Genomic DNA, 23,168 nt, shown 5'->3' on the forward strand with positions numbered 1-23,168 from the left:
AAAGTATTGAACTTGAGGCTCACAGTTCCAAAGGGTTAGAGTTTATGACCAGTCGCAGTGGGGAGCATGACTGCAGTCAAGCAGAGGTGGTGCTGTAGCAGTTGCTGAGAGCTCACACCTCAATCCACAAACACAAGGCTTTTGAAACACCAAAGCCCACCCGCAGTGACAAACCACACCTCCTCCAACAAGGCTATACCTCTTCCAGCAAGGTCACACCTCCTGCAGCAAGGCCACACCTCCTGCAGCAAGGCCACACCTCCTGCAGCAAGGCCACACCTCCTCCAGCAAGGCCACACCTCCTGCAGCAAAGCCACACCTCCTCCAGCAAGACCACACCTCCTCCAGCAAGGCCACACCTCCTCCAGCAAGGCCACACCCCCTCCAGCAAGACCACACCTCCTCCAGCAAGGCCACACCTCCTGATCCTCCTCAAACAGTTCCACCAACAGCCAATCTTCAAATATATGAGCCTATGGGGCCATTCTCATTCAAACCACCACAGTGTGTGTTAAAAATCCAAAGGTTAGGGAAATAGCTCTATAGCAAAGCACTCGCCTAGTATACAAGGCCCTTGGTTCCATCCCTAGTAATGAAAACTCTCAGATGGAAACTTTAATAGGTCATGAGCCCCTCTTTCTCCTTCTTGGCTCTATCTGTTCTTACACTTGGCTCTGTTCATGCACTTCTGTTTGACACGTGGTACCTACGTACCTCAGCCTAGTCATCACATGGTGCCTCTTGCACCCACCAAACTGAAAGTAGTCATCTTTGTGGGTACCTATGATCTGTTTTGTAATAACTCAATTTTTCCAGACACCATAGTTGTCAAAACACACTTGATTAAAAATTGTATCAGATCACAAAGGGAAGTGTGGAAGGGAAGGAGGGGATGAAATGTAAAAAGACCCGAACCCTACATGGTACTCGCTGTGTGTCCCAGTACAGCATTTGTAGGTCTCTGAGGCTGAATGTCCATGGTAGGATGGAGGTGTTCTGCTCACCTTCCAGGGTCACTTGGTCCTAAACGTTTCCTAAAGGAGGAGGTGGTAATGCTAAAAAACAAAGAGAGCCAGGCATAGTGGCACACACTTGGTATCCCAGCACGCAGGAGGCTGAGGCAGGAGGATTACAAATTCAAGACCAGCCTGACTACATATATTGAGACTCTGTCTTACAGGGGAAAAAAAAAATTTTTTTTTAAAGGGTGTAGTAGGGGTGCTGAGATGTCTCAGTCAGGAAAGTACCTGTAGCTTGCATGGACCTGAGTTCAGACCCATGTAAGACAGCCAGACATGATGTGCACATCTGTGACCTGGGCACAAGTGGAAGATGGGTGGAGCCTCCGAGGTTACTGACCAGTAAGTCTAGCCAATTGGTAAGCACCGGGCTCAATGATAGATTCCATCTCCAAAGAGAAAGGAGACAGCAACTGACAAAGATACGCAGCATCAACCTCCAGCCTCCACGCACATCACATGCTTGTCCATGTGCTACACGCATAGGCCACGCACACCGTTCCTCTAAAGAAAGCAAAGGGAGCCAGGCACGGTGGTGCATGCCTTTACTTACTCCCAGCCTCCTGGAGGCAGAGGCAGGTGGATCTCAATGAGTTCCAAGCCAACATAGGGCTGCATAGTTAGACCCTGTCTCAAAAACCAAGGAAGGGACTGGAGAGATGGCTCAGTGTTAACCATGAAGAGCATGACGTGCTCTTTCCGAGGATCCCACTTTGATTCCCAATAACCATGTCTGGCCTCTCAGAACTTCCTATTACTCCGGCTCCAGGACCCAATACCTTCTTCTGTCATCCACTGGGCACTGCGCGCATATGCACATACATCTAGACATACATATGTATAATTTTTTAAAAATAATAATAATAATATAAAGTATTTTTTTACAGATTTATTTGAACAGCCAATCCTGGAGTCCCTACAATCCCAGTTGGCTGAAAATGAGCGTGGCTGTCACCAGACACCCCAGAAATACACAGCAGACCATGGCTCAGCCAGGTGGTGCTTTCATCTCCATGATAACACACAATCGCATTCGATGTGATTTATTTCCCAGCCATTAAACTGTACCCACCAGTTGCTTGAACCAAGTCAAACCTAGCATCAGCCTGCCTGGGGGCTGGGGGTGGGGAGCGCAGCCAGGAGAGGCCAGGTGGAACAGATTAATTTTGAGATTCCTGGGGTGCAGTAACAGCCATCTCACTCTGGGTGAGCATCAGAGGGTAGAACTGAAGGCTTAGTTATCCCCTTGAAGAATTCATCTTAAATCCTGATCAGAAGGCCAAAGAGGTTCCTAGGTGATTTTCTGGCAGTGTGAGCCTCCCTTAGGGGACAGCCTTTGTAGTCAGGACTCCTCTTTCCCCGTTCTCCCAATTCATCTCCCTCCCTTTATAGTTTTTTGCTTCCTTTACCAAGTGCATATGTGAGTATCTTTTCAATGGACTTGGTTTGTGTCAGACACAGCTCATAGCATCTTCTTTAAGGCCTTTCTTGCAGATCTGCAGCTCGTGGATGCTGCCCCCTCCCCATTCTCACCTTATCACTCTCTGCACGTGTGAGCCCCTGATGGAAGGGAGGGGATCAGCCACTTTGCAGGTACAGCTGAGAGAGTCTTATTACTGACAACGTGACAGGGATGCAGGAATGTGTTCGAGCCTCTCTGGCTGTTTGGAGAGATATCAGACGCCCTGTGCATACTGATTTCCCTTTTAACAAGGCCTGATATGGGGAGACCAGCAGAGAACAGGTCAGCTATGCTGGTTTCCATGGGTGAAGCTGGGCCCCTGGGACATGGTCTTTAAATTTCAGTTTAAGAGTTTACACATACACAGTTTTCAAGGCTGTTACTGAGAAGAGGATGGTCTCCCACCTGGGTCCTGGATGGGTTTTGGGGAAAGTGAAGCCATCTCTAGACTTGTGGGAGTTCTGGGCGATGAAAATGTCATCCCAGGAGTCTAGGGTGAGCCTCCAGAAACACCAGAAGGACAGCAGACAGGAGTAAAGCTGATAGCACAATGTCGTCAAAAGTAAAGAAAGAACTCTGTACGACGTGGATCTTCTTGAGGCTACAGAGCAAACATGTTCTTTTTTAAGAGTTATTTTTATTTTTTCATTTTATGTAGCAGTGTGAGTGCAGTCTCTTATGCAAGCCAAAAGAGGGTGTCAGATCCCTAGAGCTGGAAGTTTAGGTGGTGGTGAATTGCCCAGCATGGGTGCTAGGATCTGAACCATGGTCCTTGGCAAGGACATTAGGCACTCTTAACCACTGAGCCATCTTTCCAGCCCTCTGACCTGAACTTTTGAAAGTGATAAGGGTGAGATGGCTCAGTGGGTAAGAGCACCCGACTGCTCTTCCGAAGGTCCAGAGTTCAAATCCCAGCAACCACATGGTGGCTCACAACCATCCGCAACAAGATCTGACTCCCTCTTCTGGAGTGTCTGAAGACAGCTACAGTGTACTTACATATATTAATAAAATAAATTGTTAAAAAAAATATATTAAAAAATAAATAAATAAAAAGAAAGTGATAAGGGACTGGAGATATGACTCAGTCGATAGAGTGCTTGCCTAGGGTGCATGAAGCCCTGAGTTCTGTCTCCAGTGCTCATAAACTCAGAGTGGTGATCCACACCTCTAATCCCAGCAGTGGGGAAGTAAAAGGAGGAAAGTCACAAGTTCAAGACCATCTTCAGCTAGTCCTAAGTCAACCTAGGATAAGTGAGATCCTAGGCTACATGTATCTCAGGCTGGGCTGGAACTAGCGAAACAGCCAACAATGACCTTTGTCTTAGTTACTGTTTCATTGCTCCAAGGAAATACCATGGCCAAGACAACTTATTAAAGAAAGCCTTTAACTGGGGGCTTGCTTTCAGTTTCAGAGGGTTAGTCCATGATCAACATGGCAGGGAGCATGGCAGTAGGCAAGCACAGTGCTGAAGAAGTAGCTGACAACTACATCCTGATCTACAGGCAGAAGGCAGAGAGAGAGGGAGAGAGAGGGAGAGAGAGGGAGAGAGAGAGAGAGAGAGAGAGAGAGAGAGAGAGCCTGGAAGCCCACCCCCCAGTGACACACTTTCTCCAGCAAAGCCACGCCTCCTAATCCTTCCTAAACAGTCCACTGGTTGGGAACCAAATATTCAAGTATATGCGCCTATAGGTGCCGTTCTCACTCAACCCACCACAGCCTTGAACTTCTGATCCTCTTGCCTCTAGCTCTCAGATGCTGGGATTACAGACATCTATAACCACACCCAACTCATGTGTGCATGAGACCCAGGGCTTTGTGCATGCTAGACAAGCGCTTTCCCAACTGAGCCTCATCTCCAGCCTTGACTTCCATCCAAAGGGATCACTCCTGGACTAGAGAGAAACAGTGACAGAAAGTCCTGGAGTGGAGGGCGAGGGCTTGACTGACAAGCTTCCCTTTCCAACCAGAGGCATGCCGCCCCCTTACTGCCAAAGTTACAGCAGGATGGAGGACCGCCCACTCCCATAGTGGAAGCAGAGTATAAATAAAATCTAAGGAGCTGTTTCAAATGGAGAGGCACAAAAGCTGTCTGTGTCTGTGACTTCTGAACTTGAAGATAATCTCACCCCTTTTATATAAGAATATGAATATGCATAAGTATGTGAGGGCGGGGGATGGAAGGCCCATGGTAGGCAAGTGTTCTTCTATTGAGCTGCATCCTCAGCCCTGTGGGTCTGTATTTAATACCTCAAACTTTCACAGGATAGAAGGACCAGAAAGTGACTTTTGGTAGACACTGTTCCCACAGCAAAGGATTGCCAGGGCCATTAAATGTTCATCTCTGGCATCTTTATAATTTTACACTTATTTAGTGTGTGTATGTGTCTGTGTATATATCTGGTGTGTATATATGTGTGTATGTATGTGGATATATCTGTTGTATGTTTATGTATCTGTTGTATGTGTATATACGTAAGTGTGTATATATGTGCATATGCATTTACATGTGTGTATCTGTTGTTTGTGTGTATGGTGTGTGTGCATACAAGTGTATCTATACACACATGCCTGGGTTCCCATATGGCGGTCAGAAGACAACTTGAGTTGATCTTTCCTTCTACCATGTGTGTTCCTGGGTTCAACTCCCACACCTTTACCCACTGAGCCATCTCATTGGCCCTCTGGCATCTTTTGTCAGTCTTGAACAGTAGGTGCCTTCTATACAGACTCCACATCCTGGGGGCTGCTGGACACTGGAGGTATAACCTGATAAGGATTTTCTTTTCAATGTAGGAACAGAAACTTAGGTCCTCCCACATGCTAAAGAGAGCAAGCCTTTTGCAAGTCCCACACAGTGAGCAGATCTTTTGCAAATCCCGTGCAGTGAGCAGAACTTGTCTGTGAACACAGCACATCTGTGAGTAGATGGACCTTGGTGAGGCAGCTTCTGGCTGGGCTTCAGCAACGGCAGAATTCATGTCCAACCCAACCTGGTTTGCACTCATTTTGGGCTACACGGGAGATTCACTGGCTAGTCTCAGTTCAGAGTCACAGCAGCTGCCTCTTTCAGCTTTTCTCCCTGGCTCCCTAGATCTGACACTGGCTCAGAATCCCCGCTGTTGTCCCTGCTGGTCACAAGGAGATGTAGCACTCCACTCCACTGGCTGCCCATGGCAGAAAGGCCACTGACAGAGTTCCTCCAGCAAAGGAGTGGTGGCTCCAGAAATCCTGGCCCTCCAGAGATGACTAGAGGTCTACACAGTTTGGCCCTCTTGGTTACTGTAACAGAAAAGAGAACGGTCCCAGGGAACCCACAGCTATTTGGATACCTTGGGTTGTGGTCCTAGCTGGAGTGACTCTCTGGCTATGTGACCTTGGGCTGGCATCTTCTCTCTAAGCCCATTTCCCCATCTTCCAAGGGAAGAGTTCAGAATGAGGTCTCACTGGTTTTCTGAATACCCTATCCAGGGCAGGGTTGAAGCAATGTGCTGATTGGCACTAACTTCACACAGATTTTAAAACTCCCCTAGAACCATGAGTGAGGTCATGGTGACTTCTGTGCCAGAGTCTTTTTTTTTTTAATGTGAATGGATGTTTTGCCTGCATGTATATCTGTGCACCACCTACATGCCTGCTATTTATAGAGGCCAGAAGAGGACATCAGATTCCCTGGACTTGGAGTTACAGACAGTTGTGAGCCACCGTGTGGATACTGGGAACCAAACCTGGGTTCTCTGGAAGAGCAGTCAGTTCTCTAACCACTGAGCCATCTCTCCATCCTCGCTGGCCTTGAACTCAGAATTCTGCCTGCCTCTGCCTCTGTGCTGGGATTAAAGGTGTGCGCCACCACCGCCCGGCTTCCTATTTGTTCTTCAGTGTGTGCTCCAATAGTTCTCCACACAGCCACACAGATGTGACAGGCTCACTGAACCCTGGGGTTAGAGGAAGGGACAGATTAGTAAACTTTGTGTGACAAAAAGAAAGCAGAAGGGTCTAGCTGATGGTGGTGCACGCCTCTAATCCCGGCTCTCCGGAGCCAGAGGTAGGCAGATCTGTGAGTTAAAGACCAGCCTGGTCTATAGAGTGAGTTCCAGGATGGTCAAGGCTACACAGAGAAAATGAACCGTGTCTTGAGAAACAAAACAAGAAGGAAGGGAGGAAGGAACGAAGGAAGGAAGGGAGGGAGGGAGGGTGGGAGGGAGGGAGGGAGGGAAAGAAAGCAGGAAAGGACAGTACTAGAGAGAGGGGACATGCACCCCCATTTGCCAGAGTAGTTCTCAGATAGTAACTGTGTGCCCTTCTGCAGACTGCCAGTTTCCCGTGTGTCTGAGCTCCAAGCAAGACTCCAAGCCTACAGGACATACAAACACTTCTAGTAGAGCAGTCCTAAAATATTCTTGAATCATTATGTCAGAGTGTCTGATGACATAATCTGCATCCAAAACCCATCACCCCCATCCCTCCAGGCTGCCAAGCTCCCAGGAAATTGATCAAAGAAGGCTTCAGTGTCTCCCAACTGCTCTGCAATGATGAGGGCCTTTGGGGTCTCTCTGAAGGGGGCATGAGCAAGTCATCCATGATCGAAGCCTGTCTGAGCTTTCGCGTGGTGCCAAGACACTTTGTTCCCTACTCGGGCTGTGCCATGTGCTGTCTATGTGGCTGTGTGCTGCTTACCTTAACTTTCACAGTGACACTTTGCAGGAATAGATCAGACATGTGAGGGTCGACTTGGCCTGGAACCCTATGTCAGCCTCCACTTCTGGTGTGGGGTGTGTGTGGATGTATGTGTGCGCGTGCTTATGTATGTGTGTGCACTGCCCCCTTCTTTTCCCCATCTCCATCCGCCCCACCCCTTCCCATCAGGATCACTGTGTTCAGGAACACTGACAGACTCTTCTGGGGTCTCTCACCAGATTGCCAAGGGATCATTGAGGATGTGGTCCTTCTGGGCGCACCAGTAGAAGGGGACCCCAAGCACTGGGAACCATTCCGGAATGTGGTGTCTGGGAGAATCATCAATGGCTACTGCAGGTCTGTCTGAAGCTCATGCCATGGGGAAGGAAAGTACATTTCCTGAGCTCCGGGTGTGCCCTTCCCCACCCTTTCTGGAGACAAGAAGTCTCTATGCTGAAAGGTACCAGAAGCTGATCACGGGGGTGTCAGCACTGTGCCTAGGCCCAGAGGTTCAGATCTGGGAGGCGTCCCACCCTGCAGGATGGCAGGGGAGGGTCTTGTAGGATCCTGCAGGGGATGACTCTGAAGGAGGAAGCGTGGGGTAGCACCTGAGACAAGAGCTCTTTGGGGCTAAGGCATGCCTGTGTGTGCCATTGGCAGTGCAGGCATCTGGGCTCCGTTTTTGGAGTGTGATTTCTGGGCATGGGTGGGAAGATAGAAGCAGCTGGCATTGCAAAGTCAGCAGCCTGGGCAACAGGCCTTCTGGCAAGTGGTGGGACCTGGGGGTCAGGAAGGGAGTGGGAGAGCAGCCTCATTTGGCATTTGTAGAGAGGCCCTAAGAGTTTCATTCTGAATTAAATCCCCAAGCCCCAAAAAAGCAGCCCCCACTCCAAGCCTCACGAGACAGTCCTGTATCAGGGAGCCCACAGGCTGGTTAGCTGTAAAAACTCCAAACCTCATGAGTTCTCAACTGCCACAGGTCCCAAAGGTTGTGGATAAGGCACTTGCAAACACATAGGATGATCACCAAGTGTCCTGGAGGTGGCACTCCAAGCTCAGAGTCAAAGGGCAGGCTACAGAGATGAGTGGTGACCTTTATTTTGTTGAGGCAGGCTCTGATATAGCTCAGGCTGGCTTTGAACTCTCTATACAGCCAAAGCTCCTCTGCTTCCACCTCCCGGGCATCATGATGCACAGACAGGCACCCTCCAATTCTGACTTACACAGTGCTAAGGATCAAAAGCAGGGTTTGTGTATCCTAGGCAAGCACCCTGCAGAGCTCAGAGACCAGAGGCCCTGGGTGACATCTGAAGGCCAGGGAGGGACAGTCAGTAAAGGGCCTGTGATGGATGAGCCTACAGGAAAAGAGCAAGGTTCCCTTATAAAGGGATTCATCTCTGGAGGGGAAGAAGGAGGTACCAGCTGGAGGCCAGAGCCCTGAGAGCATCTAGCAGACCACTCTGGTGCCCACATGCCATCCTAGCACTTGGAGGCTGACATGGAAGGATTGTGAGTTTGAAGCCAACCCAGTCTGTGTAGTAACTATGCCCAGTTGGTCGGTTGCCCAGGGGTCAAAGGCCCAACCTGCCCGGGCTCAAGCTGACAGCCCCTCTTTCTGCCTGCAGGGGAGACTGGCTGCTGAGCTTTGTGTACCGCACATCTTCCGTGCAGCTCCGCGTCGCTGGCCTCCAGCCTGTGCTGCTGCAGGACCGGAGGATGGAGAATGTGGACCTGACCTCAGTGGTGAGTATTGGTCTGTCCCATTGGCCTGTGTATGAGGGGCACCAGGTCACTCCAGCACTTGGAGATGGTACCTGCACATACCTGCCTCTTGCTAGCTGAGCTCAATCCCAGCCGTTCCCTGGTGGCTATAATCCTTAAGCTACCCTCCAGGCAGGGACTGTTCTACCCCATTTACAGATGAGGAAATCAAGGGTTACAAAACTTCCTGTCTCCTAACAAGCAATTCACAGAGCTGAATCCAAACCCCTAGAGTCCTCAAATTACCAAACCCCCTCAACACCTTCACCCCAGATGACCTGTCAGAGCTGTCCCGCCGCTGCCACCACCACACTTCCCCCATACATAACCAAAGCACACACAGGACTCCGGGGCAGGACATGGGCTGCACTCAAAGCAGTAGACCCTGGTGCCAGCCAAGCAAGAACATAATATAGTACTGGCCCATTATATGGGATGTTTGCTGAAGATGCAAGGCCTAGAGCTCTGGGCTCATGAGTGCTCCCTAATATTAGTCCCCTCCTCTTCAGCCAGGCCGCCACCCTCACTTCTCCACCCTGGAGACTAGCTGCTCCCAGACCTCTCCCTCCTCAAACACCTTGGCTTTGGCTCAGCTTTGTAGCTCTGCCTAATAATAGCTCTTTATCACATTAGGGGCCTCAGCAAAGCGGTGCTTCCCTCCTCTGACTAATTAGAGGTAGTTAGCATTGCCTTTGTGTCCCTGCCTTTCCTTGGCAGCTTGCTGGAAAAGGGGCTGGCAGGGCTCCCTCTGTAGGACTTGCCTGCCAGCTCCCTTTGCAGCAGAGACTACAGACCTGTCTGTCCGTCCTCCCTGTGGCAGGCATGGACCATGTCTGGGATGGATAAAAGGACCCTGGCTAAGATGCCGGTTTGCCTGTCAGCCTGCCCCAACTCTAGGCTGCAGGAAGTGGAGGATTTTCACCATCGCAGGGCTCACCGAGTGAAGCTGTCCAGGACAAATCTCTTCATGTCCCAGAGAATGTACCTGATGTCTAGGACTTAACAAAGAACCTGTCACAGAGTTCACAGTCAGTAATAGCACCAGCAGTGACAACAGCCGCCCTGTGTCAGGAGACCCTACAAGAAGTCCCAGGAAGGCATACTGATCCACTGTCCAGATGTGGAAACTGAGGCTGGAGTGGCAAACTCGAGCATACCAGTGACTTTCTGCTCCTTGGCAGAAATACCTTAAATGAGGATTTATCTGTGCTCACGGCTTAGTCAGGTTTCAGTCTGCCAGGGAGGGAAAGGGCCAACAGGAAGCAGTTCACAGAGGGATAGCTTGAAATCAAAGGGTGAGGGAGGAGCCAGGGACTGGGTGTCCCATTGAAAGCCCACTTCTAGTGACCTACTCCACCCACAGGGCGCTAACACAGGTTCCACAGCCTCACAACCACCAGCTGGAGAATGAACCTGAGCCTGAGAGGACATTGTAGATTCAAGCCAGAAACCCAGGGAACTGCCTCAGAGCCTGGGCCCTCTGCCAGAATTTTGCCTGTGTTCCTAAACCTCCAGAGGCTGGTCAGCCATTTGCAGTCCTGCCAAACATGCCTGTATCCCCATGGTCTCCTGCCCATGCCAGCCCATATAGGGCTGCAGTTATTGTCAGCTTCATTTTACAGAAACAAGTGGCACTGGGGAACCCAGGGCCTAGTGGGCATGAGAAGGATCATCGGCACAGACACGTGGGGTGGTGGCAGCCAGGCCAGGTCTCTTGTAAGGCAGGAAAGAGGAAATGTTGGGGCCCATTCCTGCCCACGTGGACCTGGTGACTGGAGTCCACAGTCTCTTGGCCAATAGTCTAATGAGCCTTTGCTGGTTGATAGCATGTGCTGGGAGCTGCCTGGTGTGTCCTGGGGCTTTACCCACATCAGTCATGAAAGATGGCTGCTTTACATTAGTGATGCCTGACGGTACCAGGCAGCGGGCAAAGCTCAGAGGGACAGCTGAGGAGATGGTCATGGGCTGAAAACTTCAGTGTCAACTGTGTCGAACCCACCCTTGCCCAACCTTACCCCTGGGAGACCTCCCCTCCCCTCCACTGACTGTAAACATGAAGTACCAGCAATAAAGACTCCATCGTGGGTCTTTATAGAACAGCAGCTGGCGGACTATGTGTGGCTGAGACAGTGGCAGAGGAAGCCAGAGCTGTGGGCTGTAGGTATGAGGGCCACTTGGGGTCAGCTGCAGTAATGACACTGCTCAGCCCTTCTGTCTGCCTTTTCCCATATAGTCCTTCCTGAGATCCAAAATGCTCAAGGAAGCAGCTTTTTATTTGTTCATAGAGAATTGGTTAGTGTTTGTCTCCGTGGGTCTGAAGTTTCTGTTCCCTGGAATTCAGATGTGATAACTAGAGCTTAAGCAGCCATCTTGGGCTCCCGAATGGATCAACCCAGCTATCTCTCCACCTTCATATCCTCTTAGAGGCAAACTAAAGTAAGAAAACCTAAATTTATACAGCACCTACTAAGTGGCAGTCAAGGTGGGCTGTGATTTCCGTGTACCTCTCTGATTCCCTTGAGAGACTATGCATTTCAAGGGGATGAGAGGGGATGCCTTGGCTCACTCAGCAAAGTGCTTTCCACAAAAGTGTAAGGATCTGAGTTCAGGTCCCCAGAACTCAGGTGAAAAACATTCAGATATGGCAGTACTGGGGGTATGGAGGCAGGAGGATCCCTGGAGTTTGCTGGCCAGCCAGTCCAGCCAAATAGATATGTTCCAGGGTCAATGAGAAACCCTGTCTCAAAAAATAAGGTGTGGGGGGAGGGGCTGGAGAGATGGCTCAGAGGTTAAGAGCACTGGCTGCTCTCTCCCAGAGGTCCTGAGTTCAATTCTCAGCAACTATAAGGTGACTCACAACCATCTATAATGGGATCCAATGCCCTCTTCTGGCATACAGGCATATATTCAGTATACAGAACACTACATACATAGTAAAAAGAAGGAGGAGGAGGAGGAGAAAGGAGGAGAAAGGAGGAGGAGGAGAAAGGAGGAGGAGGAGAAAAGAAGGAAGGGAAGGAAGGGAAAGAGAAAGGGAGAGAAGAAGGACAGAAGGAAGGAAGGAAGGAAGGAAAGAAAGAGAGGAAGAAAGAAAGAGAGGAAGAAAGAAAGAGAGAGAGAAAGAGAGAGAGGGAGAGAGAGAGAGAAAGAATGAAAGAGAGAGAGAGAAAATGCTGGGGAGTGATTGATTGAGGGAGATACCTGATCTTTGATCTACACACGCACGCACACATGTGCACATGCACACGTGCACGCACACACGAACACACATACAGGGAGGGGGTTAAGAAAAGATGCTCATAGTCTTACACAAGAACTCAAGAAGCATCAGGGAACTCTACTGCTCTCTTCTCTTCTCGGCCCATCTGGGATGGCCAGGAGCCAATACCTGGGGCTAGATTATGTACCATGAACAGAATGTTATCTGGCTTCTAACAGTGACAGCCATGGCACTGATCTGGTGGCAGCTCCTGGCTACATGGTCTCATGGTGGCGAGGCAAGCTGGCTTTGTACCCAGTCTGCCCTCAGGGGGACAGCTCTGTTCAAGCTTGAGACAGGACACTTGCTCTGACCATCTGCCCAAGGCCCCTCCTGTCCACACTGCTATCTGGGGAGTTAACTTTTCAGTACCCAATGGGGAGGCAAGTGGGAAAGTTCCTAAAAGGAGGATGGGAGAGGTGGAGGGACGATGGGGGAGGGGCTGTGAGCTGTGAAGGAACAGATCCTTACTGGCTGAGACAAAGCTTTATTCCCAACTTGGGATTTTTCCTGGGGAAACCCTCTCAGCCACCCTCTGGAAGAGTCACTCCTAATGTTGGGGACAGAAAGCCCCCCCCCACAGGGTCCTGTGGCTATTGAAGAGGAAACACTGAGCCCCTCCCTGCCTGCTAGTCATCAGAATGGGCCTTCTTGCTCAGGGAAGCTTTCTCTAACTTTCCCTGCCTCAGATCCTATAGCCCCGCCTCCAGGCCCCACTCCAGTGCACTCTGGACTTGAGAACCAATAACAGTTGGGATCCTGGATGCTGAGGGGTGGAGCTTAGCTTGGATTCCATGGAAGAGGTAAGCCCTGCCCACCTACCCACATGGTCCTCGTTCACCATCTCCCTGCAGGTCAATGGCCACTTGGACTACGCCAAGCAAATGGATGCCATCCTGAAGGTTGTGGGCATCCGCACCAAGCCTGGCTGGGGAGAGAAGGGACTCCCACTGGCCCCTGGCAGCCTGCCCCAAGAAGAGCCTCTCCAGACAGCCATAGTCTCTACAGATGAGACAATCCTCCAGGATGGACAAAGCCAGGGACCTGCCTCAGAAGACAGTCTCAAAACCACCATACCTTCCAGTGCCAGCCAAGCCCAGATGCCAGCAGGGCTGAACCAGTCCACAGAGGACTCGCTCTCTACTGCTGCGGCCCCAGCAGAGGGACACCTGATCTGCAGCCATGGTGTGGGTCCCAACCCACTGGGCTGCCCTGACTGCAGCCATGGGACCCAGGAGTCCTGTACAGAACTGGACTGACCCAGCAGGCATCTGGACTACCTCTCCGGACTTCTGTATGCAACTTTCTCTAACCCTTGCTGACTTCCCAGAGAGCTCTAGGGGTGGGGAATTTCTACAAGTGCCTTTCTTAAACAGATAGGAGCTAGAATGGAGAGGTGAGGGAGAAAGCACTGGCTTTAGGAGGCAGGACTGGCAGTATGACCTGCCAGGTCAACCCAGCGCTAAACCAGTGTAGGCTCCCGCCCTGCAGGTCCCATCCAAAGGCCCAAAAGTTTCTGTGGGACTAGAGGTCCCCGTGCTCCCTTTTCTCCAACCTCAGTGGACCCAGTGTCTTCCAGATCTTCCATCAACTCTCCCAGGCTGCCCACTGATCCCAGGCTCCATCAGCGAGCGTTTTCAAGTGCCAATGAGACACTTTGCTTCCTCTGCCCTTGGAAGGAGCAGCTCTGTTCGGTACATTTATGCAGGCTGGGTGCACTGGACAACAGCAGGCATAACAGGCATCAATGTGATGTATGTGGCAGCCCACCCTGAGCTTGTGAAACACGTGACCCTGGATAGAATTGTAGCAAGAGGAATAAAGGCAGAAGTCACAGTCAGGCTCTCAAGGACTGGGCCTTGGTAAGCGTGGATTACATGAGGGGGGACCAATAAACACTGCTTATCACACCCTAAGGGTTCTCCTCTTCACCTTCATAACTTCATTTGATGCTGGGGAAACTGGGCCTCCGTGTAATTAGGAAACCCACCGAAGGCTACGCAGATGACCAGAGATGAAATTGCTATCAAGTCTAGCCTCGGGACTTCTCACCTGAACTCTAAGGCCTTGTGTCTGCATCCTTTCTGTTCCTCCCACCTCCCCTCGGTGGCAGGGACAGAAGTGGCCTGTCCCCATTGTGCATGTGGAGAAATAAGTCCCATGGAAGGCTGTGGGTGCCACAGTATTCAGAAACTCAGTGTCCCTCCACTGTGTCACTTATCCACTTTACAAACATCTATGACATTCATGCTGCCTTTACTACAAACTACTGTGTCCCCATAGAAAAGTGACAGCGATTCTTTGTGGGAGCTAGGGAGAGTGTCACAGAACATGCTAGGCACAGAGTCAGATCAGAGCCCAGGACACTTGCGGCGGAGAGACCTTTACACAACTGTTTTCCAGGCACCTGGGGCTTCAGTAGGAGATAGTCCACCACACATCCACGTCCTTCAGCTTGTGTTTATTGAGTCCCTCAGGCAGGCCCAGTGGCAGAGAAAGCCGGAAGCACCAGAGCCCTGCTGCCAGGGCCCAGTTGAGCACGGTCAGCACCAAGGAGAGCTCCTGGCCACACGGAGAAAGCCAGGGAGCCCGGGTCGCTGGAACACAGGCTCAAAGAAAGACCTGCAGCTGCTGAAGGGGAATTCAGTGTGGAACAGCATGGAGCAAGATGCCCTTACCCACAAATGCAAGCCCCGTGCCAAACCAGAGCCCACCTGCCTGTCTGTGGCTTCACCCCCAAGCCAGGGGCACACATCCCTCTTCAGCTGTATGCTGCCTATCCAAGCAGCTGTTCTTTCTTTCAGTGACCCTAGGAAGGACCAAAGGGGGCAGGCAGGATGAGGGGCTGTTCTGCCTCCATCAGCTGGGGAAGCTGGGGTAGAGGGAACCCACACTTAAGGTTGTACAGGATCTGTCACCATCCCCTGGGCCTCTAGAGGCAGAAGAACAGGATGGGACTGGAAAGAGTCCCTGAGTGGTACAGTCTCCACCCAGCAAAGCAAGGAGGCTGGGAGCCCAATCTGGGCTGGAATAGACAATGGGGCTGAGATGTGGCCCCGTGGAGAGCGCTTGCCTAGTATGTGTGAGGCTGACCTAACAGAAAACAGGAGGCCCTAGGGACACAGCTCCATTGGCAGAGTGTTTTCCCAGAATGCATGAAGCCCTGAGTTCCACCCCCAGCACCACATAACCCGGTGTGTGGTGTATCCCTGTGACCCCAGCACTTGGGAGGTAGAGGCAAGAGGATTACAAGTTCAGGGTCATCCTTGGCCACATAGGGAAACATGAGTTACTTGAGAGCCTAGAACAAATCAAAACAAAAGGAAGAGAGGGAAGATGGGAGGGAGGGAGGAGGGAGGGAAGGAGAGAAGGCTGGAAGAAGGAGGGAGGGACACTTGCTAGCCTTCTACCAGAGCCAGAATCCGACTAACCAAGAGTTAAAGCAATAGGATTTACCACCCACTGACCCCTCACAGGTTCTGGGCACACCATTCACATTGTCTTATAGGTGGTATCACTCCTACTCTACCTTGAGACCTGTGCCAAGCCCAAGAAATGCAGCATACAGTTGAGGAAAAGGTCATATTTCTGGCTGCCCGGCCTCCAGCCTAAGCTGCTTCTTCAAGTTGGCACCCCCTCCTAGGGGCTGGCAGATCTGAAAGTTCAGCAAAGGCAGACTTGGCAAAGCTCATGAACATACAATGTTGATTGAGCCCATCTCCAGAGGGGTGGGCACTTTGAATAAGTTCACCAGAGCCTACAGGAACCCCAATAACCCAGAGATGGCACTTTGGATAACAAGATTGGGCCAGTCAGGAACTGGGGTGTCTAGATGAATACGTTCTTCCCACTTATCATAACAAAAAGGGCTGAGGACTGATTGCTTTCCTGCTGACCTGAACCAAATGACACAGCTCTGAGACACTGTCCCCACCCCACCAGCCACACTACACAAACCACAAGCAACATTGTACTGGAATACCCTACAATGTTTCAGATTATCTCTCATGTCAAGGAGCCTGCAGTAGAAGATGGGGGCTAGCTGAGGATCCCTCAGGACACTCGGCATGCTCTCGGGAGACCTACCACCTCCCACTCTTAGGGAGAATGGGCTGAGACCTCTGAGGATGTGGCCTCCGCTGGCCAGCTCTTGACCTGGTCAGTTCATGGGGGAACCGAGTGGATGCTGCCGTATCTCAGGCTCCACAGAGTCTGTGACGAAGAAGTTGACCACAGTAGGGGCCCTGGTGGGTGGCGGGGGGTCCCGGGTTGCCTCTCCGGGCAGCAGAAGCTGGGCTGTGAGCTGCAGGCCCGAGGTGCCCCCTGAAGCTGAGTCTGAATCTGAGTTGGGTGGCAGAGGCAGGGGCAGCACCTGCTGCAGGCTGAGGCCTGGCCTGGCACCACTGTGAGAGGTCCACATGGAAGGGGAGGCGGGGCTGGCCCGGTGCTCCGGGGGACAGTGGACACACGGCACGAACCTGCCCAGGGCCCTCTTGAAGTCCCGCATGAAGAGCGGATAGATGATAGGGTTCATGGTGCTGTTACAGTATCCCAGCCATGTGAGGACATCGAAGAGGCCTGGAGAGATGCAGTCACACACGGCCTGTGGAGAGAAGACTTGTCACATTTTGTCCCAGGCAGGGACCCAGGCTACCCCACCCAGCAGGGATAGGACAGACACACAGACACAACTACCACAGATGAGCCATCCTCCTCCCTCCCACTTTTGCCCAGTGAAGCATGGCATCTCTCTGGCCAGGCTTAGACTTATTCCACCTTCACTGTCTTTTCTTTTCTTTTCTTTTCTTTTCTTTTTTTTTTTTTACCTGAGCTATGCTGGCCACAAAGAAGGGCAGCCAGGTGACAAAGAACATGCTCAGCAGGATGCCCAGGGTCAGGCTGGCCTTCAAGGCCTTCCTGCTATGCTTGGTGGTCAGACGCCTACTATCAGCGGACTCCATCCCTGGGCGTGGTGTCCTGGGCACCTGTGGAAAGGAAAGCCACATACGTTGGCTGATCTTAGTCACAGACTGAACCTCAACCCTAACACTAGACTGAGTCCTAGCATACCAGCAATTAACTGAGCCCTGATCCTTGACTGGTCCCCAGCTGAGGCACTAAGACCAAGTCCTAGCATACCAGCAATTAACTGAGCCCTGATCCTTGACTGATCCCCAGCTGAGGCACTAAGACCAAGTCCTAGCATACCAGCAATTAACTGAGCCCTGATCCTTGACTGATCCCCAGCTGNNGCACTAAGACCAAGTCCTAGCATACCAGCAATTAACTGAGCCCTGATCCTTGACTGATCCCCAGCTGNNGCACTAAGACCAAGTCCTAGCATACCAGCAATTAACTGAGCCCTGATCCTTGACTGATCCCCAGCTGNNGCACTAAGACCAAGTCCTAGCATACCAGCAATTAACTGAGCCCTGATCCTTGACTGATCCCCAGCTGNNGCACTAAGACCAAGTCCTAGCATACCAGCAATTAACTGAGCCCTGATCCTTGACTGATCCCCAGCTGGAGCACTAGGCCTAACTCCAGTTCCATACCAAACTGACTGAAGACCAAGCCTGACCAAGTCAGTGCTAAGAACAGCACAGCCCCAGGCTGAACACTGATACTGCCCATAGATCCTTGTGTAGTGACGGCCTCAAGCTGAGCCTCCAGCTGGGACCTCTATGGAGCCCTGATCCTGGCCCCACACTACACCTTGGCCATGCATGCAGCATCTCACAAGTTTGAGGTAGTTCAGATACAGAGGAAGGCAGCTCCGAGTGACCCTTGTATAACGCCAATACTCGGTACATGGAGGAGTCAGACGCGGCTTAGTTAAAAGAGGGCTGGCCTAGCATGCACGAAGCCCTGGGTTCCATTTCTCCTACCTCACAAGCTAGGGAGAGGGGTATGTGCCTGGAATCGAAGCGAGCTCAGAAGTTGAAGGCTACCCTCAGCTGCAAAATAACTTGAGACCAGCCTAAACTGTAGGAGACTCAGTCTCAAGAATAGATAGATGGGAAGCTGGGCGGTGGCCCAACGTTTGGAAGGCAGAAGCAGGGGGATCTCTGTAAGTTCAAGGCCAGCCTGATCTACAGAACAAGTTCCAGGACAGTCAAAGTGATACAGTAAAAAGAAAGAACAACAATAAAAAGAGAAGACGATAGATAGATAGATAGATAGATAGATAGATAGATAGATAGATAGATAGATAGATGATAAAGATAGGTAGATAGGTAGGTGGGTAGGTAGGTAGATAGATAGGCAGGCAGATAGATGATAAATAGATAAATGATAGACAGATAGGCAGGCAGACAGATGATAAATAGATGGGAGATAGATAGCCAGACAGACAGATAGGCGATAGGCAGATGGCATTCTCCACAGACAGACACACAGCACAAAAAGCCCCACCACCTTCCAAGACCTCAGCAATTCAAGGACCAGTTGCAGTTATACTTATAGAAGACCACCCATAGCAGAAGGGCAGCTTATCTGTGCGGCCCACAGAGTCTCTGCCCAATTTGAAATTATGGTTTTCCCGTCATGTTCCACGGAGCAGAAACATTTTTTTTTTTTTTGATAAAACCTTGTGAGGGTGAGGCAAGGATGGCTGGTGACCTGAGCGCTACAAAACTTCTTTCCAATCCAGACTGACACCCTACTCCGTTCTCTCCTGGATGCTGGTGGGAACCGGGGTAGGAGGGAAGTGCCACTCCCCTGGAAGCCACCAAGAAGGGACAAGCACATGGAAAGGTCTGAGCTGCCACCTGCGACCAACTGTCCCAGATTATGAGGCATGAAATGAGCTCTGTGAGCCCTCTGAAAATCCGAGGAACCTCTCCACAGGAAAGGCTACTCATAAAAGTTTGTTTTCACACATACGAAAGGGAAAAACACGCAGCCTTCAAGTGAGGGTGACTGCCACCGAGCCTGACAGCCAAGGACGTGAACTTAAACTCCCAATTTTCCAAGATCTACTTCCTGAATGTTGGGATTACAAGCATGCTCCACCACTCCCAGTTTATATAGCACTGGGAATTGAACTGGGGCCGTCTAGCATGCTCAGCAGGGACCCTACCAACTGAGCCGTACTTCTAGCCACGTTCTTGCCTTATCCACGTAGTTCAGTTTTGGGCCCAAGGATTTGCCCAGCTTCGTTCTTTTCCTTTTCTTTTCAGACATGTAGTCCAGGCTAGCCTCAAACTGGAAATACCCCTGCCTCAGGCTACCTGGTGCTGGCATGACAGGTACGTTTCAACATGCCCAGCTGGGTTCTGAAGGCAGCCCGAAGCAGGATGTATGTGGAGAAATGCAAAGTTCAGGCAGAGATAGGAAGGGAACCAGACTCCCCGTGCAGTCCTCCACAGATGGAGACTGGGTGGAAGAGGCAAAGCCCGGGTCTGTCAGAGCCAGGAATCTTTAAAGCCAGGCTCACACGGGAGCCCTCCTCTGCCTCGCACCCTGCCAACTGGGGCTTGCAGAGCAGAGGTCTATCCACAGAGCTGGACACCCAGCTCTGAGCTGCACTCCTGCGGGTCTCAGGGCCTCGCTCTGGAATGGGAGTTGAAGAACAAAGCACATTGTAACAGACTTTCTCCCGTGAGGTCTGATGGTGTTCCTGTCAGGGGCAAATCCACAAAAAAGCAGCCACAGAGAGACCCTGACCTTCTCCCCCTTGGCCTTGAAAGGGTGGCAGAGGACAAAGGTGTAAGAGGGGCGGTGTGCTGCAAATCACAGCCCCACCCCACTCTAGCTCTGTGAACTTGAGAAAGAGCCCCTTGTGTTCAAAAGGAGAGAAAGAGAGGGAGGGAAGAAGGGGAGGAGGAAGGGAGGGAGGGGAAGAGAGGGGAGAGGGAGGGGAAGAGAGGAGAGAGAGAGAGAGAGAGAGTGAGAGAGAGAGAGAGAGAGAGAGAGAGAGAGAGAGAGAGAGAGAATTCTCAACTCCCAGAGCTAGAGACAGTGCGGACGGTACACGCATGCGCAGTGCTGATGCCAGCACTCTAGCGTCTCTCTTCCCAGTAGTCACGCCCACCCAAGCTAGGCCTTGTTCTGTAATCTGTATGTCTCCTTTATTCCCTTTATATATCTGCGGCACATGCCAGGAACAGAGGGTGGCTTGTCTACATTGGACACTCCTGTTCATTGGTTCCTGGTGGAAAAGACAGAACTGAGCTGAGAATCGTGAAACACACCCTTAATCCCAGCATCTGGGAGGCAGAGGTGGGCAGATTTCTGTGAGTTCAAGGTCAGCCTGGTCTATGAGTGAGAACTCCGGAATAGCCAGAACTGTATAGTGAGACCCTATCTTGAACACACACACACACACACACACGCACACACACAAATATACACACAGTGAATAAATAAATATAATTAAAATGTTAATGTACTTGACTAGGGGCTGGGAAATACCTCAGTTGGCACAGTGCCTGCCTGGCATATAGGAAACTCTGGGTTCTATTCCCAGCACTGCATAAACCAGGTATGATAGAGCATGTCTATAATCTAGCATTCAGACAGTGAAGCCAGCAGGATTAGGAATTCAAGACCATCCTCTGCTACTTAATAATGCCAGCCTAGTCTACATGAGACCCTGTCTCAAAAATAAATAGGCAAGCACCTTATCTAGAGAGAAGATCTTGTGTATTGTATGGATGCTTTATCTGTCAGTTAAAAAGATCTATGACACATCTATCAACTGAGCCACATCCTCATACCTAGTATTCATTCATTCATTCATTCATTCATTCGCCTTCAGACAGGGACTCAATGGTTAAGAGCACTTCCTGCTATTACAGAGGACCTGGGTTCGGGTCCCAGCACCCACATCTATCAATAGCTCAAGTTTCAGGGGACCCAAGACCCTCTTTGGGCCTCTGTAGGCACCAGGCATGCACGTGGTGCACAGACATACAAGGAAAATACTAAAGCAAATGAATCCATCTTTTTAAAACTTAAAGTGAATGAATAAATAAGGTGTTGGACGAAGGGGAATGTGTGACAGAGCGAGTGTGGCAGCCAAACAGGCAGCATAGACAGCGTGCCTCCATTGTGTAAACGGCATGAAAAACACACATTCTTGAGGACCTCACACAGCACACGGCACACGGAATGACATCAAGAATGCACCCTTAGTGGGCAAGAGTGTCACCAACGATGAAGGGACCAGGTCCAAGGGATCTTTTACTTTGCCTTGCTTGTACCTCTTGGACTGTGTAGTGTATTTTCCTCGAAAGTGCAAGGTCCTGGGCTCCACCTCCCAACACCATGGAACACTAAAAGGATAAGCACGTATAAATTCCCTTGTTATTCAAATTGCTAACAAAGGATGGGGAGAGAGATGTCGGCTCAGCAGTTCAGAGCACTGGCTGCTCTTGCAGCCGAACTAAGTTCTGATCCCAGAACCCACCTTGGGCAGCTCACAGCCATCTGTAACTCCAGCTCCCGTGAGTCTGGTGGCCTTTTCTGACCTCTGTGAGCATTGCAGACATGTGCACATACAGACAAGCAAGCACACATAGGTACACATTTAAAAATTAAAATAAGGGGCTGGAGAGATGGCTCAGTGCTTAAGAGCACTGGTTGCTCTTGCAGTTGGGTTCAATTCCCAACACCCACAAGGCAGCTCACCACCATCCATAACTCCAGTTCCTGGAGGTCCCATGCCCTCTTCTGATGTCTGTCGGGAATTACAACACACGTGATGTACATACATTCGCATGGGCAGAACACTCATGCACATAAAGTGCTTAAATATATAAAATAAATAAGTAAATGAATCTAAAATTTTAATTAAAATAAACACGAAAAACATTTCAATAGTCCTCCCATCACAGAGGGAGGTTGGCAAGATAGACTTGAGCCAGACCACAGGGTTTCACACCCTGACTGGCTTCTAACAGCCGACTGGCATTAGGCAAGCCACTGTGCCTCTCCTGTCTCTTCTGTAAACAAACAAACAAACAAACAAAACACATGCCAGGAGTCCCAGTGCTTAAGAGGCAGAGGCAGGAGGATCTGCGTGTGAGGCCAGCATGGTCTACAGAGTGAGTTCCAGGACAGCCAGGGCTACACAGAGAAACCCTGTATCAGGGGGAAAGGAGGGGGCAGGGCACATTTGCTAGCATCCATCTCACAGGCCTATGCTAAGGAATAGATAGGGTACCACAAACCTGTTGGAACAGCTCCCAACACTGTAAGTACCTTGCAGGCTCGCTGTTGTTACCTTGTAAGCATCCCAGAGTTCTCGCCTACTTAATAATAATCATGATGCTGTTGGTGACACCATGGTATCATGTTGGTGGTGCCATGGTGATGCTGGAAGACAGAGGTCCCTATAATCATCTATTCTACCACCAACAGTAGAGGAGGGGGACCTGTTGAGCACCTACTCTGTGGCAGAGACATCTCCCCGTCTCATGGATAGACATCTTTATCCCTGAGATACAGGTAGGCAAAATGACTTCTCCAAGGTCATTCAGCTGTGGTGGGAGCAGGCAGGACTTGAAGGGGGAGATGCTGGATTTTTATGCCAAGTCCCCAGCTCAGCACAGCTATTCTACAGTCACCTCCCCCAGCAGGTATTTCTGTGACTGTCACCTCCTCTGAGGAGGAGGAAGGATGGGGGTGGAGGGAAGGCTTGTCACTAAAACAGACGGATATGCAGCTAGGAGAGAAAGGCAGGGGTGGGAGGAAGACAGGAGGAGGTGATGAGGGGGGGGAAGGGGGAAGAGGAGGGAGAAGAGCACCCAGAGGGAGGGGAATAGAGCAGAACAGGAGCTGGGGGTGAGAGAGGAAGGTGAGTCTGAGGAGAAACTCCTGGCTCACCTTCCTGTCTCTCTCTGTAAGGTTGCATTCACACTGCAACCTGACACTGCCCAGGATGGATACCCACCCCTATCTTTCTTTCTATCTCTCTATCTCTCTATCTCTCTATCTCTCTATCTCTCTATCTCTCTATCTCTCTATCTCTCTATCTCTCTATCT

The 23,168-nt window shown here is 50.7% G+C and overlaps 2 protein-coding genes across 5 annotated transcripts in view; one reads left to right on the forward strand and one right to left on the reverse strand.

The window, feature by feature from the left end:
- Window positions 1–14,095, forward strand: part of Tmco4 (transmembrane and coiled-coil domains 4) — an 83,006-nt gene extending 68,911 nt beyond the window's left edge. For all 4 annotated transcript variants that reach the window (XM_021160824.2, XM_021160825.2, XM_029476243.1 and 1 more), the window contains 3 exons: window positions 7,399–7,516; window positions 8,785–8,902; window positions 13,034–14,095. In XM_021160824.2, the coding sequence (XP_021016483.1) occupies window positions 7,399–7,516; window positions 8,785–8,902; window positions 13,034–13,438 (641 nt within the window). In that variant the 3' untranslated portion in view covers window positions 13,439–14,095. The remainder of the gene's footprint in view (window positions 1–7,398; window positions 7,517–8,784; window positions 8,903–13,033) is intronic.
- A 1,421-nt stretch (window positions 14,096–15,516) lies between these two features.
- Htr6 (5-hydroxytryptamine receptor 6) overlaps window positions 15,517–23,168 on the reverse strand; it is a 14,555-nt gene continuing 6,903 nt past the window's right edge. Inside the window, exons 2-3 of the mRNA XM_021161502.2 lie at window positions 17,006–17,164; window positions 15,517–16,782 (exon numbers count right to left, since the gene is read on the reverse strand). Of these exons, the coding sequence (XP_021017161.1) occupies window positions 16,339–16,782; window positions 17,006–17,164 (603 nt within the window). The 3' untranslated portion in view covers window positions 15,517–16,338. The remainder of the gene's footprint in view (window positions 16,783–17,005; window positions 17,165–23,168) is intronic.

Source organism: Mus caroli, chromosome 4 (genome assembly GCF_900094665.2).
Source record: "Mus caroli chromosome 4, CAROLI_EIJ_v1.1, whole genome shotgun sequence".
In the NCBI taxonomy this organism is placed as follows: Eukaryota; Metazoa; Chordata; class Mammalia; order Rodentia; family Muridae; genus Mus; species Mus caroli.